The 17,167-nt window shown below is 38.5% G+C and overlaps 2 protein-coding genes across 4 annotated transcripts; both read left to right on the forward strand.

The window, feature by feature from the left end:
* Nucleotides 1–3,102: 3,102 nt before the first annotated feature.
* LOC130713521 (protein FAR-RED IMPAIRED RESPONSE 1-like) lies at nucleotides 3,103–5,056 on the forward strand. The gene is made up of 3 exons (XM_057563286.1): nucleotides 3,103–3,291; nucleotides 3,408–4,591; nucleotides 4,695–5,056. Exons 1-3 carry the CDS (start codon nucleotides 3,118–3,120, stop codon nucleotides 5,047–5,049), a joined length of 1,713 nt encoding a protein of 570 aa, XP_057419269.1. The 5' UTR covers nucleotides 3,103–3,117; the 3' UTR covers nucleotides 5,050–5,056.
* A 2,476-nt stretch (nucleotides 5,057–7,532) lies between these two features.
* LOC130711638 (uncharacterized) lies at nucleotides 7,533–12,589 on the forward strand. Of its 3 annotated transcripts, none has more exons than XM_057561337.1 (11): nucleotides 7,533–7,901; nucleotides 8,085–8,245; nucleotides 8,362–8,526; nucleotides 8,613–8,744; nucleotides 8,846–8,984; nucleotides 9,086–9,124; nucleotides 9,232–9,306; nucleotides 9,398–9,457; nucleotides 9,922–9,986; nucleotides 11,735–11,825; nucleotides 12,229–12,589. In XM_057561337.1, the coding sequence occupies exons 1-11, from the start codon at nucleotides 7,818–7,820 to the stop codon at nucleotides 12,277–12,279; spliced, it is 1,062 nt and encodes a 353-aa protein (XP_057417320.1). In that variant the 5' UTR covers nucleotides 7,533–7,817; the 3' UTR covers nucleotides 12,280–12,589. The 3 variants fall into 3 exon arrangements, with proteins under 3 accessions (XP_057417320.1, XP_057417321.1, XP_057417322.1); XM_057561338.1 differs by having other exon boundaries at nucleotides 7,557–7,895; XM_057561339.1 differs by having other exon boundaries at nucleotides 7,558–7,901; nucleotides 8,001–8,245.
* Nucleotides 12,590–17,167: the final 4,578 nt, after the last annotated feature.

A 17,167-nucleotide genomic window follows, 5' to 3' on the forward strand; every position in this document is an offset into this window, starting at 1 on the left:
GTGTAAACCGCCGCAAGACAATTTTTTGCGGTGGTTTTCTGAAACCGCCGCAAAGTAACCGCCGCAAAAAGCCCTTTTTCTTGTAGTGTAATTAGAGCGCCAAGGGGTATTAATTAGAGCATGCGAGTGTAAAAATAATCAAAAGCAATGAGGTTAGGCTTATGAGACAAAACATATGCAAGTAGACAACAAATCACACTTAATCATGTCAGTTCATCCTATAGGAAAATTCAGCATCTAAAACATGTAAATAAAGTTCATGTTAAAAAAATGCATATGCTTAAGGTAACTTTTAGTGGTAAAGACAGGGAAGAGTATATACCTGTAAAGATATACCCATTCTATTAAGTAACCATAGCCAATTTTCTTTAAAGCCAAGAGAAAAATCTGATGCAGAGAGAAGTAATAAATTCAGAACAACAAAAAATTGTGAAAAAGATGGTGCCAAAAATTATAAAGAAATACAAATCGAAATTAACATGAAAAAAACCTGTTCGCAGCAACTAACAATGGAGGGAACTGTTACCTCACTCCATCTAAGACCCATCATCATAATATCTTTCACAGTTTCAACAACCATAGCAAAAATACAATCATCAATAAGCGGTCACAAACGACCAAAAGGCGCAGAAAATAACCAAAAGTTAAGAACTCACACATGAGAGAAGTAGGGTTCTGAAAATCACATGGCTGATCCAATCTTCTTCAGTTCCTGCCCAGAAAAATAAAGAATGTCAAGGAAAAAATTAAATATTGATGAACCTTAATTTCCATGAAGGGGGGAGAATCAACTGGTTCTCTTCAGGAACCAAGCATGTAAAGGAGCAAGAGAGATTGGAAAAGAAAATTAATGCACACAAAAGGGGAAAATGTGTAGCAGTGCAAACAAATTCATGATTAAAAGGTGGATAGGAATGGTGAAGATTGCCTTTAGATTTCACATTTACTCCCTCCGGTCCTTTTTATAAGAAACACTTTGACAATTTTTTTTTGGTCCTTTTTATAAGAAACACTTTTATAAAATTAAGTCAAATAATCAATTCCAATGCAAAGAGACATATTCCCAATGCAAAAATTTGGAGGGAAATTGCAAGCACCCAATAGGCATGGTCAACATTTATGGTAATTAATGTGATTGTTCTTGTAAAAAGGAAAAAACATCATTGAAATTAAGCATAATAGTTTATTTTATAAAAAATATATGTTTCCTTGGTTTGTGTGATTTGGCCAAGTTTTTCTTATAAAAAGGACCGGAGGGAGTATATAGTAGAGAAACACATATTCAAACTTAAATACCTGATGCACGTAGAATTATTTGGGCAATTGGATTTGTTAAAGACTTGTGTGCTCCCAATATATTTTCCATGAAGAATAGATAAAGCATGCTTTGATAGTCTAGAGCCTTAATTAATCTCCTATTTCCAATGCTTTGCCCGTTGAAAACTTCCAATATTTTTTTAAAAAATAAATCAACATGTTCAACAATGGTCTCCACGTTCAAAAAAAACAATGGTCTCCAAGAATTGAAAGGTGAGGCACAAAATGTATAATGCAGCGTGGACTTTGATATAATATTGGGTTTTAAATGAGATTTTGAAAAGAGAGATATAAAGAGAGATTTTTTTTTGGGGTACTTAATATAAAGAGAGATTAATTGAATTTTAAATAATGATTTTGAAAAGAGTAATTTAGTTTAATTTTAATTGGTGAATGGAGGAGGTGGTTTATAAAAGGAAGATAATAATGATTTAATTTTTTTTTAAGAGAAAAGATGATTGGTTCAGATTTTGGTAGTTGGGTAGTGGAAAGTAAATTTGAAACTATAATTAATGTTAGTCATATTAAAGATTTAAAATAATTCGAAAATAAATAAAATTATATGTGCTATTACATGGTTACCCTTCAATAAAAATACAATTAGCAAGGATGTCATTTCCAAGTTTCCAAAAGTGGTAATAACATTTTCTTTTTGATTTTTTTTAATCTTGCAAAAAAGCTGAAAATCCTCTCAATGGATACCAAGTGTCAAAAGTTTTCATCTTTTAGGTTCTCTTTTATATACTATTTAAATTTAGATTTAGATTTAGAAGTTGAAACTAAAAATCTTATCATAAACCCAAATCTAAAATTTAAAATCTAATATTTCACTATTCTGATTTCTTCTGCGATGTTGATGGGAGAGAGAGAAAACAAAGGAGAAATAAAGAAATGAGAAGATGAGAGAAGGAAAGTGGGAGAAAGGAGAAACTCACCTGATTGGTGCATTTGGGAGGTGAGTTGAAGGAGTGCTGGGGCGTATTTATTAACGAAAAGAGATAGTGGGGGAGAGAAAAAAAAAGAAAGTTAATGGGAGAGAGAAGAGAAAAGAGTGATTGAATAAAATATTCAAAAATAATGGCTCAGGGACACGTGGCAAGCTGTGGTTCAAAATTAGGGGAATAAAATATTATAAAATATTTGGGAGTGAGGTTTTTTATAATGACATCTTGGAAAGTTACTACTTTAATATATATATATATAGATTTAAATTTGCATGTATAAGTTAGGGGAGTTGGGTTTGGGGCCCCCCCTATGGGGCTCCGCGCCCCACCTCTTTTTTTTTAACCCATAAATGCCCTACGGAACTTAAGTTAAAATTCCGTATTATAACTCTGACAGTCATCACCTTTTCCACCATTACTCCTCCCTCCACCAACCCCTCCACCATTACTCCTCCGTCACCAACCCCTCACCAGCCCCCTTAACCCCCTCAATGCCTCCAGACCACCCTCTCTCTCACCCTCTCCTACCTCACTTTCATCCTCACTTCCATTCTTCCTACCACCACCACCAACTCCTTCATTGGCAAGCTCTCCACCATTGGATGCAAAAAGATAGCATTTGAGGTAAGTGTTGTTAGTTGTTTGTTGTATGTTGTTAGTTTAAGTAGTTGAAGTTGTTAGATTAAGTAGTTAGATTAAGTAGATTAAGTAGTTAGAATGATGATTTTCTGAATTCTGAGATGTGTTAAAATACGGAATATAAAGTTTCGGAGTCTATACGGAAATTCATATACCGTATTCAATACGAATTATAAATTTCCGTATTAAATACGAATTATAAAGTTCCGTATTCAATATGGATAATAAAGTTCCGTATTCTCTTCCAGGGATGACAGAATCATTTTTATTTCATGAATCCCAATTGATTGAAGTTGGATTGAACAATGGTCAACCTGAAGAGGTGCCACCACCAGCATTTGTACCCCCGTGTATAAGTATAGATGTCTCGCATTTATTTACAACTGATCAGGTATTCTTTGAACAGATTTTTGCATTGTTTTGAAAGTGTAATATATCAATTCTTATTATGTCTTGATCACCCTTGTTTATGCCTTGTTTGTGTGTTGGGTATGCATCATTGAACAGATTTTCCCTACCCGTGATGATCTTATCAATTGGGTTCATGGAATTGCGATTGAAAATGGATATGTTGTGTTGATCACAAAGTCAGATAGCGGTGGGAATGGAAGCAGAAAAGCTTATGTCATGTTGGGGTGCGAGAAGCATGGTAAGTATGTTCCCTACAGAGACCCTGACCTTGTTGAAGGAACGAGAACACAAAAGACAGAATGTCCTTTTAGACTAAAAGGACGACCTATGAAAAATGGCATAGATAGAGATTGGCGGCTAAAGGTGATGGAAGGTACACACAACCATGAACCAGCTAGGTCACTACTTGGCCACAATTTTGTTGGTCGTCTAAATTCCGAAGAGAAGGAGCAAGTGGAAAAAATGTCAAAGAGTTGGGTTCCACCGAGAAAGATGCTGTTGACTTTGAAGGAAAACAATCCTTTAAACTTGACTACCATATCTCAGATTTATGGTGCTTGCAAGAGGTTAAGAAAATCCCTCCGCGGGTCATTGACAGAAATGCAACACTTGTTGAAGAAGTTGGACGGTGACAAGTACGTCCACTTTGAAAGACATGAGCCTGGATCGGAAGTCATTAGGGATGTATTTTGGGCTCATCCAAATGCTATCAAATTGTTCAACACATTTCCATATGTAGTGATTATGGATTGCACATACAAGACAAACAAATATAAAATTCCATTGCTTGAGATTGTTGGACTGACTTCCACAGATAAGACATACTCCATAGCCTTTTGCTACATTGTTAATGAGGGCACAGATGACTACGTTTGGGCACTGGAGTGTATGAAGTCTCTATTAGCTGATCAAGCCATGTTGCCTAAGGTGATTGTTACTGACAGGGATCTTGCCTTATTGAGTGCTGCTAAGCAAAGCCTTCCCAACACCAGCCATTTATTATGCTTGTGGCACATCAACAAGTGTGTTTTGGCAAAGTGCAAACTCTATGTTGGTACAGATGATTTTGCTGAATTGGTTATGGGGAAGTGGGGAGAGGTGGTGGATGCTGCAACAGTTGAAGAATTTGAAGTTCAATGGATGCAATTGTTTAATATGTGCAAGGACAAATACAGCAACTTTACCTCCTATTGTTCTACAACATGGTTGGTCCACAAGGAAAAATTTGCCAAGGCATGGACAAATCATGTGATGCACTTTGGAACAACAACAAGTAACAGGTACAAAAATTATATGAGCTTAATTTATGCCTTGTTATATGTTTTTCATTTGATAGATTGTTTACATTGGAGAGTTAATAAGATATCTGTTTGTTGTTTGCAGGGCTGAGGGTGCACATGCCAGTTTGAAGAAGATGTTGCGGGATTGCAAGGGTGACCTAGCCACTTCTTGGGATGCGTCGCATAGTTTGACATGTAATCGACATACTGAAATATTAGCATCGTTTGAGCGCAGTATTCACAGAATTGATCACATTTTCATGTTCCCATTTTACACAAATATTAGAGGATTTGTGTCAAACAAATGCCTGCAGCTCATCGACGATGAACATATAAGAATGAAGTCCTACGGCGGATGCGATTGCTTGTTGAGAGAGACTCATGGACTACCTTGCGGTTGTGAACTTGCAGGTCACCGGTCAACCACTCTCTTGTCAATTAATTCTATTTGTTATTGAAAGTGACACTTTTGTGAACTTGCAGGTTATGAAAGAATTCCATATGAGTCAAACAACACGGCCAAATGGCGTCCGGATGTAGCCAGAATACATGGCCCTCTGATCCCGTGGTCGATGAGCCCGATGGTCCTCAAATGGGGTCCATATAATGTCATCCACCGTCAGCTCATCGAGCATGACTCGCCTCTCATCGAGGCCTGCATGCCCGACCCGGGACATAACCCACCGCCGCGCCCTAGGCTGGTCCTGTGAGTACTCCGGATCCGCCCTCCGGATAATGACGCGATCAGAAAGGTACTCGTAGGCCCATCCTAGCAAGAGTGAGCTGAAACCTCCCATCTGGGCCGTCCCCCTCCTGGACGCTCGATCAAGCTGGTCGTACAACGTAGCGAGCGCAATTGCGCCCCACGCGTACTCGGACACTCGACCGAGATCCTGCAACATACCTATCCAGTAGACGGTCGTGTGGTATCCACCGCTCTTGCTAGCAAAGAGCGTCGCGCCTAGCTGGTTCACCAGCCAAATCCGTGCAGCGTCCTCATATCGGTGCTCTACAATGAAATGAATTCAGTTAACAGTTAATAACAATACAATAATAATAGATACTATTTAATCAAGTAATAATTAAGACATACCCTCCAACGCAGCATCATACAGGGTCTGCAAGACCCCAAAGCGAATAGTCTGGCTCCTGTTCTTATCAAACTCAGCATGATAACGAGCAACAGATCCTCCCATCAACTCAGCACATAGCGCTGCACACTCGTCCCTCTCCCCCCTCCCAGGCGTATAGAACCTCGACCCCATTGGGAGATGGAGAAGAGCCGACACGTCGTCCAGGGTGATGGTCATCTCCCCAAACGGCATGTGGAAGCTACTAGTCTCCTCATGCCATCGCTCCACAAGGGCCAAAATGAGGCCTGCATCTGTCTCCGAGTAGCTGCACCAGGGTAGCTGATGAAGACCCGTCTGCTCAATCAACTCTCGAACCCTCCTGTGACTGTCTGAATCACCATCACAAGCAAGGTTCCAAACCTTCCCCCCAGCTGTGGCCACCCTCAAGTGTCGACGGTCCACATACCGCTCGTCTGTGCGTAGGAGTGCATGCCACGTCCAGGGAGCCTTGTGATCAGCATAATGCGTGAGAAGCGACAGATCAACAGGCCCCCCCGGAAACGGCGGCAACCTCTGGATCAGGTCCTCCTCGCCACCCTGTGCCTCTGGCACGACATCAGCATCAACATCAGGAGGAGGAATACTATCCTCGTCATATGACCCCTCCTCGCCGGATGACTCCTCGTCGGATGACTCATCGCCGGATGACTCATCGCCGGATGACGACTCGCCTGATGACTCCTCGCCTGCTGACTCATGGCGAGGTACCTCAACCATGGGAGACGGCGGAGTAGGAACTCGATCAGTAGGCTCAACTGGAGCTGGAGCTGAAGCCTCTACCATGGGCGACTGCATAGAATCAACTGGAGCTGGAGCTGAAGCCTCAACCGCGTGAGAGGTCGCAGCTTGATCGCCGCGCCGGCTAGAAGCATGTAATCGCCGGTGTCTATCCTCTGTAGGCCCCGCATCCTCACTAGCTCGAGACCTCTTTCTGTTCTTCATTCTCACTATATATTCAGAGCAAACATTTTCTAAATAAATTCACTGAATAAATTATACTCGCTCAATTACTAAATTTCTCAATTAAATCTCTAAATAAAATCACTAAATAATTCACGATGTTTATAACTAAATTAAAAACATTTTATAAATTAACTAAGCTAATTAGATTAGGTTTTATAAATAAACTAAGCTAATTATATTAAGTTTTATAAAAACATTTTATAAATTAAGTTTATAACTCTAAACAGACACCAAATACGGAACATTAAGTTTCATATCCAATACGGAACATTAAGTTTCGTATCCAATACGGAACATTAAGTTTCATATTGAATACGGAACATTATGTTCCGTATCGAACCAGAGATCCATTAACGACATTGCATGAATGGAACTCGCCCCAAAGGCCAATTTATACACAATTTCAGCCAACATAACATCTACTTAAGCATAAATCGACTACCCTAGGGTTGCAAGATTCCATAATTCCAAGTTAAATGGTGAATTCAAGTTGAAATCCAAACTTACTTACCTCTAGGTTCAATGCAATGAATGGGGAGAATGGGTTTGATGATGGAGACGATGGTACACTTTCCAGATGATGATTGAGGCAAGGAGATCGTCGGTCTCGAAGATTGGAGAGCAAGGGTTTGAAATGTTTTGGAGCGCTGAAATGGGTTTTGGAAAAACCCCTGTCATTTACATAGTAATATAATACGGAACTTTATATTCCGTATTGAATACGAAATTTAATATTCCGTATTCTTGTAAAGGGGGTTTTTCCGTAATTTCCCCACTTTAAGTGGGGCGCGGAGCCCCATAGGGGGGCCCCAAACCCAACTCCCATAAGTTAGAGACAAAAATATATTTATCCTATCAGTCATTTCTCAATTTTTTCTTTTCAAATCGTGGATTCAGGTTGAAAACATTATTCCATGAATCTATGGCTTCAATAGAACTCCAATTGTATAATTTTGATTAGTGATTGGGGGTAAACAATATTGAAAAAATATGCGATAATATATTTGGAGCAGAAACGACATGGTTATGGATTTTGCATTGGTTATGTGTGGGTGGTGAGGATTGGTGAAAGCTGAGCCCTAGAAGAAGAAGAAGTGTACATGGAAGAAAGGTAGAAATTGGTTGAAAAGATGAGGTGGTGTGGGATTGCAAGTGTGCCGTTAGGTTTGGGGTGCTGCTGGAGATGGAAAGTGTTTGAGTGCTACCCAGTAAGCGTAAGCTTCTTCTTATCTCTGATATTTCATTCTGATTCTATTGGCATTCATTAAGATTAGAGATTAGAACGATCTGTCTTGTTAATTTACTCAATGTAGTTGTGCTGAGCTGAGAGAGAGTTCCCTTACCCTGTCCTCATTCCTCAACCCAATTCTTTTCTTTTTTTTTCTGAAACGCTAAAGGAATTGGTTCCGCCTAAGCGCAATTGGAATGGTAAGGTCTTTTGTCAGAAAAGGCCAAATGCAGACGGAAATTCTCGTTGTGATCCGGAGCTGCGGTCGGTGCTTGAACTTGCGACCGAGTCGGAGTTGTATGAGATTGAAAGAATCCTTTTCGGTCCCAGGTGAATTGAGTTTCTATGGTGTATTGTTCTATTCATTTATGTATAATCATAATCATAATCATCATGTAATTAGTTTTAGTACTATTACTATTTTATACAAATACATTTTGTATCAGCTATTTGAGTCCTTTGCTGAAATCCATGACATTCACAACCACAAATACCCCGGAGGACCTCGATCGGTCCATGATTGGACTCGACCTTCAACTACGCCAACAATTTATAGCGGCCCTCGAGTCCCGCTTTTTCTTTCTTGCCGCTGATGCCCGCTCTACATTGAGGTTTTTGTTTGATTATAATTATAATCCTATATTATTACTTTCACCATCATACTCCACATATATATATATATAATATTCTTTCGCAGGGGTTGGAGACCATCTTATAGAAATGTCTTACTTCACCTGAGGAAAAAATTGAACATTCCTTGCTCAACTCAATTGTCAACTCAGGACCTTGAGCTTGAAATTTTTCTCCACCTTTTGCACTACAACTCAACGTGAGTGTTAGTAAAACCCTTTATTGTTATTTTCAAACGAAAAGAAAGTGAAATATTTTGTAGTTCTCTAGTCATCATCGAAAGCTTGAATATTCGTGTAGTGAAGAATCAGGAAACTATCCAGGCTTGTCGGATGTATGCACTGCATTAGACTGTCAGGGCAGTCTACAACATGGACTCAGTCAGTGGAAAATGCAGTCAAAAGTTGGCGTAGAAGACCTTCGATCAATTTTTTTGAAGGTTTTTTTACTTCAATTATTCAATTTACAAGTGACTGTTTTATTTGATCATAAATGTTAGGTGATAAGTTTTTTCCATTTTGTTCATCTTGTTTTTTTAAGGGAGGTGGCATATTTACATTGGCAAAGATATATCAACTGGTAAGAGAATTATGTCTCCTTTATTTATTCTTTATCTTCAATGTATCTCCAAGAGAAAGCATTTTAGTCTTTTTTACCCTTTTTCATGACCGGATGCTGACTTGCAGTTAGCTAGGAAATTATCTGGGAAAGTGCTGGTAGAAGCTGCTAATTACCAGGTTAAGAAAGAGATAATGAAGAAGGTATACATGGGTACTGCTGGCTGTTTTGGTAGCATGGGTAATATTTCTCAAGAATAAACTTAAGCATACATTTGCTCCTTGTGATTTCCAGGGTGGACAGTTGGCTATGATCAATCTAGAATCCAGAACAGCCTTGCTTGCAGCAAAACAGGTGCCAGATAAGACAATTTATATGCTTCTATTGTTATGAAATTCTTTTATAGGATGTATTCTTGTGGTACTAAATTTCTAAATTATCTCCAGGTTGATAGATAGAATTGACTTTTTGAAGCCTAAATGTGTTATGTTGTAACCAATGTTTTGCACCAGTTACTTAAATGGCGAAATATGAAATATGGTTAAATTTCGACTCTCTCATTGTGGAACCTCATAAATTGTCAGTTAATAAAAGACTTTTACCGCATTTGAGGAGCTAAAGTACTTTGTAGTAAAAAATTTGAGCACCAATTCGTTTTTAATGTTACTACCTGAATTCCATAACTTATCTTAAGAATTAGTTATTTTCTTTGTCTCTTTCTTCTGTCTGTGTGTGTGTGTATTTTCAAAAGTAAATTGGTGTTTCAGTTTATGTTGATTATATAGTATGATTCTTATCTGAAGTTTGATTTATTTTAGGGTTTCCTTGGTGCTGCATCAAGATATCTGGGTTTTAGAAGCATGATTACATTACTTGGACCTGTGTATGTCCTACTCCTCACCTTGTTTTCTGACTTCAATTTATAGCAGCTTTTGTATTTTTGTTACACTAACATGCTTTTCATTTATATGAATTACAAAATAATATCACTAGGTTGAATCATGTATAATGACAAACCATACAAATCTAAAGCTTGTTTAATGGTTTGACCTACAAATTTTATTTACTCACTGATAGAAAATAATCGGAGACATATTTACATATCAATAGCAATCTCAGCTTGAGTGCGTATTCATATTTTATATAGAAGAATTTTTAAGTATTTTTTTGTTGACCGTATGAATCATCTGTTCACTTTCCATAGTACAAAGTGCAGCATTTTCTTGGTGATTTGCTGTCGTAGTATTTTAGTTGAGATTTGGGGAAGGACCGATCTACATCAAAGGTTCTTTTTACGAGAATGTGCATGAAGGAAACTGTGTTTCCTCAAAAAGAAAAAACTATTGGGCATTTCAATTCTTTTGTAAGGACAACTGTCTCACCCACGCCTTGCTCTGTTAGTAACATGTAAGTTATTGTTCTTTGTCTAGTTAGTTTTGCGATCGGTAAGTTAATATGAAGCACCGATTCTGACACAACACTGCGATAAGACATGACATCCGGACACAGCTAACCTCCAAAAAGTAGGACACCAGAACACCGCGCGCGCATGCACACACACACACATATATATAAACCCACATTCTCAAAGTCAAGACAAGTTAGATTCTTTACAAAGACAACATAAAAACAATTTCCTAAGCTCTGTGAGCTTCACAAAAAAAAATACTAAGAGAAATTTACAGAGTAACCACTTTGTCTAAACAAAAATGAGCTAATCTCATTGGTGAAAAGTATAACCTTTAGCTCCGTTTCGTCAAGTGACAAATTAGCAATTTCTTTCATGGTGTAACTTTTAAGAAATAGTTTTTGAAAGATATAAGTGTGTGTCCAGCCAATAAGAGGTGTCGACTCGAGTGTCCGAGCTGAAAAAAATATTATTTTATTCGGACACCGCGAAGAAGTGTCTGACACGTGTCATGAGTGTCGGTGTCCGACACCGGGACACTCCATGTCTCAAAGGTGTCCGTGCTTCATAGAATTCACTAGAACCATGGTTGAACGTAGAAAGGAGCCTCGTAGAGAAGTCCTAGTGTGAAATATGGCATTTCTTTTATGTAATTTGGTGCACTTTATTTTGTCATGCTACTTAACATGGAGTCTGAATATTTCACTTGGTTTAAAAGAAAATGGAAGCTTTGAAAAGTGGTCATGGTTTCTTGTGTGGAACTGAAATAACTTTGTCCGGCTCTTCATTTATTATTCTCAGGTGTTCTTGTGCAATCTCTGAATTTTCTGCATTTTACCTTAAAAGTTTTCTTGTGGGGCTTGGGACTGAGAATGAAACATACAGGCAAATAGTTTCTGACACTTCTCCTTTAGTCCTTTTTAAGTGTCAAAATAATCTAGTGCAAGTTTTTCCAATTTTTCTTGCATCTTTAAGCTTTGCTTTTATTTCTCACCTTGTCCAATTGAGCCATTTTTTAATTGTGATTTGTGGCTAGTATCAACAGTCATTAGACAGATTTCTGTTATGCCATTCAGTAAGTTCGGTTAACTGGATCTTGTCTGGTACAGTTCACCATTAAGACTTGTCAGCAGCATATCTATTTCCTCTTTGCTTTCACAGTTTGGTACTGTTGAGGTACTATAAGTTACTATTTCTGATCATTTTATTTGAATGCGAAACAGGCTTTGGGGGACATTTTTGGCTGATCTTGTCATTCAAATGCTTGGAACAGATTATTCTAGAATCTTGCGAACAATTTATGCTTTGGCTCAGGCAATATATATACTCTGTTCTTCCATTTTACACTTGTAGCATTGCCATCCTTGGTTTACCCGCACACCCAACTTGATATGATTTGCTTTATGTTGTGCTTATTTGGTATTTATACTGCACTTGTGGTCTCCGATCTACTATTTTTTCTTGTTTAATTGTTGGCCTTTGGGGGCAAAAGATGATATTGGCATATAACTATTTGCTCCTTTTTACAATCACATGGTTATTTTACCTATCATAGAATCATGTCCATAAATGTCCTGTTTCTGGAGGAAATTTCAATTTTGTTGTCGTGCACCATTTGAATATCAATCTTAATATACTGAGATATTATCAGAATTATTATTGCTATGAAACATTACTAGCTAGTTTTCTTACTTCCACCTTTTTGTGTTTGCTTCAGATTCGAGCCATCCGCACGTATAGGCTGCCATCTGATGTTACTGATGAATAGCTAAGTAGGTTCATTTCACTGATTTGGTGGCTATGTTGGAATTTGGGCATCGTGGAAGTGGAGAATATAATAAATATCAAAACAAGACAAGCAGCACTTTTAAAATTTGTAAATATCTATATATTGGTATTTAGTGCTGAGCTAGGTCCTTCCATTGAAGATTTATTTATAGGCTGGGGTTTGGCTTGAAAGAGTCACTATAAGGTAAAGTATCACCACAATCTTTAATTGAGATATTAATTGTTGGAATTGTGATCAAGTGCTTATACAATACTCTCTTCGTTCCTATATATAAGTCTATTTTACCTAATTCTCTTAGATTAAGAAAAGTAGTTACAAGCAATAAATTTGTAAAAGAATTTATTCACTTTCCTAGACTACCCTTATTTGATTTCTTATAAATTTCTCTCTCCAAGTTATTATTTCAAAACCTCATTGTCTCTTTCATATTAAATAATATGATGATAGTTTTGGAAAAAAATAATTAATGCTCCATTGATATTGTAAATGGTCTTAAATGGTCTTATATTTAGGAACAAGAAAAATACTAAAAAATTGTCTTATAATAAGGAACGGAGGGAGTATTTATCAAATTCATAATTGATGTTCAACGTTTTTTTTTGGCTTAATTACACTTTTGATCCCTGATGTGAGGCATCTGTGTGACTTTGGTCCCCATTTTTTAAAAATGCTATTTTGGTCCACCAGAGATCAATTTGTGCAATTTGAATCTTGCCGTCTAGTTGCCGACAGAGTTAGCCTATGTGGAGCTTATTGTTGACATGGATCTGACAATTTTCCACAAGGCTGCCACTTCATTCAATAGAAAAATAATAATTAATAAACACAATTAATTCATTTAAGGTTAATTAAACAACATAAAAAAAATTAAATATAACCCTAAAATAGAAAATTATCAAATCTCAAATTAATCTTTGAATCTTCATCTTCTCCCTTTTCATCTTCTTCCCTCCTTGTCACCTAAATCTCTCTCTCACCTAAACAACAACTTGTCCCTCTCTCTTAACACACTGAATATCCCATACTCTTTATGTTCCTGATTTTTGTCCCTCTGTTTATGCTCCTTCTTTCTCACCTGTTTATGTTCCTCGTTGTCTCTGCGTCTCTCTTTCTGAATCTTTGGATTTTGATCGTCGTGAAAGAAGAAGTGGTGGTCTGCGCATATGAGCTTGTGGTCTGGTGGTTGTGGGTGGCCCGTCTTCTTCTTCTTCTTCCCAAATCCACTATGAAACCCTCCATCAACTCTGACCCTCACATTTATCATATCTACACCTTCAAACCTAGATATACATTGTGACGCATTGTTGTTTTGAGGGAGGAGGGTGTTGAGGTTGAGAGGAGGAGAGAGGAGAGGATGACTGAGCAGAGGGTGAAGAAGATGATTGGAATATGAGTAATTTGTTTTGAATTTGGTTGGGAAGATTATTTTGAATGTGGTTGGGAAGAAGATGAATCTGAGTGGAAGAAGGAAAGGGCGAAGAGGTTCTGGATTTAGGTGCATACTAGGATACCTCAACGTTTACTCAGGTATGATACAGAAATAAGTTAGGGTATGACGTGGACCAATTAGAAAGGTGCAGGTGGCAAGGAATTTATTTTCAGTTATTTCATTTTTTAATAACCGAAAAAGGGAAAAAGAAATTAAGTTAACCTTAGTTAACCGAAGTTAACCCAAGGTGGCAGGTAGTCAGAGTTGAATGACTACTCCACTTTTCCCCTTTCCAAAATTTTCAAAGTTATCTTCCCTTGCATCAGCTTTATCTTCCCGGAGAAGCTTTACTATTCCCAAACAAAGACCAAGCTCAGTGCAACTCCGCCGGTCCTTTCTCCTCTGAACTTCAAGGTACCGCTTAGTGTTTTGTCTCACTCTTTCCCTCTCTTCCTCCTTTGTCGTTACGTTTTTCAGTTTCAGTTTAAGTTTTCCGTTTTGTCTCTGATGTCGGTTTCCATTTACTTGTCGTTTTAATCGTTTGGTTTTTTGTTTTGTTTACATGCTTTGGTGCGTGTTCGTGTCTTGTTCGTGAAGGGTGGTAAAGCACGATCCTTTTGTCGCTTCTCTTTCATTATCTGACGACTGTCACAAGGTTAGTTATTTTCTGTGTTCTGAGTGTTGATGTTAGGGATTTTAGGGATTTTGTGTTGCATGTTGATATTGTTGCGGTGTTTGGCCATGAGTTTAGTGTTTGAGGTTTTGTTTTTCGATTATTGGGTTAATCCAATCTTTGTTGATATGGGGTTTGATCTGGTGTTAATGTTGGCATACCCTAAAAATTTTTTTGATCTGGGATAGGGTTTGTGGTTGGTAATCTCTTTGAGTTTTCTCTGTTGTTTTTTGGTTGAGGTTTTTCTTTGTTGTAGATGTTGTTTACAGTTATGACATATGTGGCTCAATGGTAATGTGTATGACATATGCTTGTGGATAATTTTTTGATTCATAATTTTTTAGGTGATTTAATATACCTAAATTTTTTTATTGTGAAGCAATGGATCCCTGTGGTTGTTCCTCTCGTAGAAATGCCCCAATGTTTTCAATCCCTATAATTCTGGGAGATTTTAACATGAGATTGCCAAAGGTTTTTTATGAAAGTAAGAAAAACGAAATTAAGAATGAGGTGCAGCTGACTGATCCTATGGGAAACTGTTTGAAGTTGAAAGTTTTGGTGGGGCCGTCTGGAGGGATTCTTTTTGAGGCTATTCCTATATTGGTTTCATTTTATGGTCTTCAAAAAGATCATGATATGGTTTTCATACATGAAGGGGGGAATAGGTTCAAAGTTGAAATTTATGATGAAAATAAAAAGCATTTCCCGTATCCAAATTATAGTGAAAAAGTGAAGAACAAAACACCAACCCATTCCCCTTCTCCAAAACCCCCAACCCCAGAGGTTATATACTTGAGTTCTGACAATGATGAAGAGGTTGTGGTTGTGGCTGAGGAAGAGCTTGTTCATGAGGAGGAGGTTATGGCTGAGGAAGAGCTTGTTCATGAGGAGGAGGTTGTGGCTGCTGAAGAGGTTGTGGCTGCGTAAGAAGTTGCTGCACCTGGCCAACCTCAAAATGGAATTCAGACCTTTGAGAAGAATGTGACTAGTTCTCTTGCTAGTGGTGGTCAGACTGTGGTAAGCATCGATGTTTGTATTTTTTTAGATAGATGCTTGTAGTATATGTATATGTCTCTCTAATGCAACTTTTTACTTTATTTTTTTCAGGCATTGCCACGGTCATATGTCCGTGTCCACCTTAGAGAGAACTGGCAATGTGTTTTATTGAAGAATGAAGGGGATGAAGAGTGGTACATTTGCAAGCTCTATTGGAGGAAGAGGAATGGAAGAATTACCGATTGCCATCTTGGCGATGGGTTTTACAAGTTTGTCACTGACAACTCTTTAGCCGAACACGACCGGCTGTTTTTCAGAACTGTTAATGGGTCCAATAACATTCTGCATGTTAGGATTGAGCTCCATAATGGCAATGGTGCCAATGGCAATTAGATTAGTAGTTTTGTGGCCATGATTTCATGTTGAGGACAAATGATGTTTTCTATTGCACTGCTTATGTTTAGCGCTGGTTGAATAAGCTTTGCTTAAAATAAGTTTTATATTTTACTGCTTATGCTTATGCTTAATATTTGTTTTGTAGTTAAAGAAATGGCCTCCCAATCCTTTACTTCCCCTAGATCTGGAAATTTTGTTAATGATGGAAGGCGTTGCAAGTGTGGTGTTTATCCGACCCTTAAGACGTCATGGACTAAGTTCAACTATGGGCGCACTTTTTATCAATGCCCTACTGGGGTAAATAAACTAAACCTAAACTAATTGGTGTGAAATATACTGTGTTATTCCTAATTCTTGATCTTAGTTTAAGTTCAATGTGTAGGGGTGCAATTATTTTGATTGGGCTGAAGGTCCTACTCAAGCTGTGGATGAAGTACCTCAAATGAACCATTCTACTGTGAGTAATTCACGAAGTAACATGGAGACCACTGCTGCTCAGATTGAGGAAGCCACTTTTAAAGTTTTGCTAGCTGATGCAAGGAGGAGGGAGGAAGCTTATGAGCAGGTTATTAGGGGCACTTGGGTGTTTGTTTTGGTTTGTATTGTGCTTGTGATTGTTGCAATAGCTTTTGCAAGCAAAATGGTTAGCCTTGGTGGAAGGTAGCTCTAAGAGAGTGAGAATAGGGATGCACACCGCCCTTGACCTAAGTATAAGAGCTCACGGATGCACACTCGATTCGGTCCACCTACGCCATCGGGAACCCTAATCAGTCACTAAAGGTTAGCCTTGGTGAAAGGTAGCCCTAAGAGAGTGAGATTAGGGATGCACGCCGCCCTTGACCTAAGTATAAGAGCTCACGGATGCACACTCGATTCGGTCCACCTACGCCATCGGGAACCCTAATCAGTCACTAAAGGTTAGCCTTGGTGGAAGGTAGCCCTAAGAGAGTGAGATTAGGGATGCACGCTGCTCTTGACCTAATTATAAGAGCTCACGGATGCACACTCGATTCGGTCCACCTACGCCATCGGGAACCCTAATCAGTCACTAAAGGTTAGCCTTGGTGGAAGGTAGCCCTAAGAGAGTGAGATTAGGGATGCAGGCCGCCCTTGACCTAAGTATAAGAGCTCACGGATGCACACTCAATTCGGTCCACCTACGCCATCGGGAACCCAAATCAGTCACTAAAGGTTAGCCTTGGTGGAAGGTAGCCCTAAGATAGTGAGATTAGGGATGCACGCCGCTCTTGACCTAAGTATAAGAGCTCACGGATGCACACTCGATTCGGTCCACCTACGCCATCGGGAACCCTAATCAGTCACTAAAGGTTAGCCTTGGTGGAAGGTAGCTCTAAGAGAGTGAGATTAGGGAT

The sequence above is a fragment of the Lotus japonicus genome, chromosome 4 (assembly GCF_012489685.1).
Source record: "Lotus japonicus ecotype B-129 chromosome 4, LjGifu_v1.2".
Lineage (NCBI taxonomy): Eukaryota > Viridiplantae > Streptophyta > Magnoliopsida > Fabales > Fabaceae > Lotus > Lotus japonicus.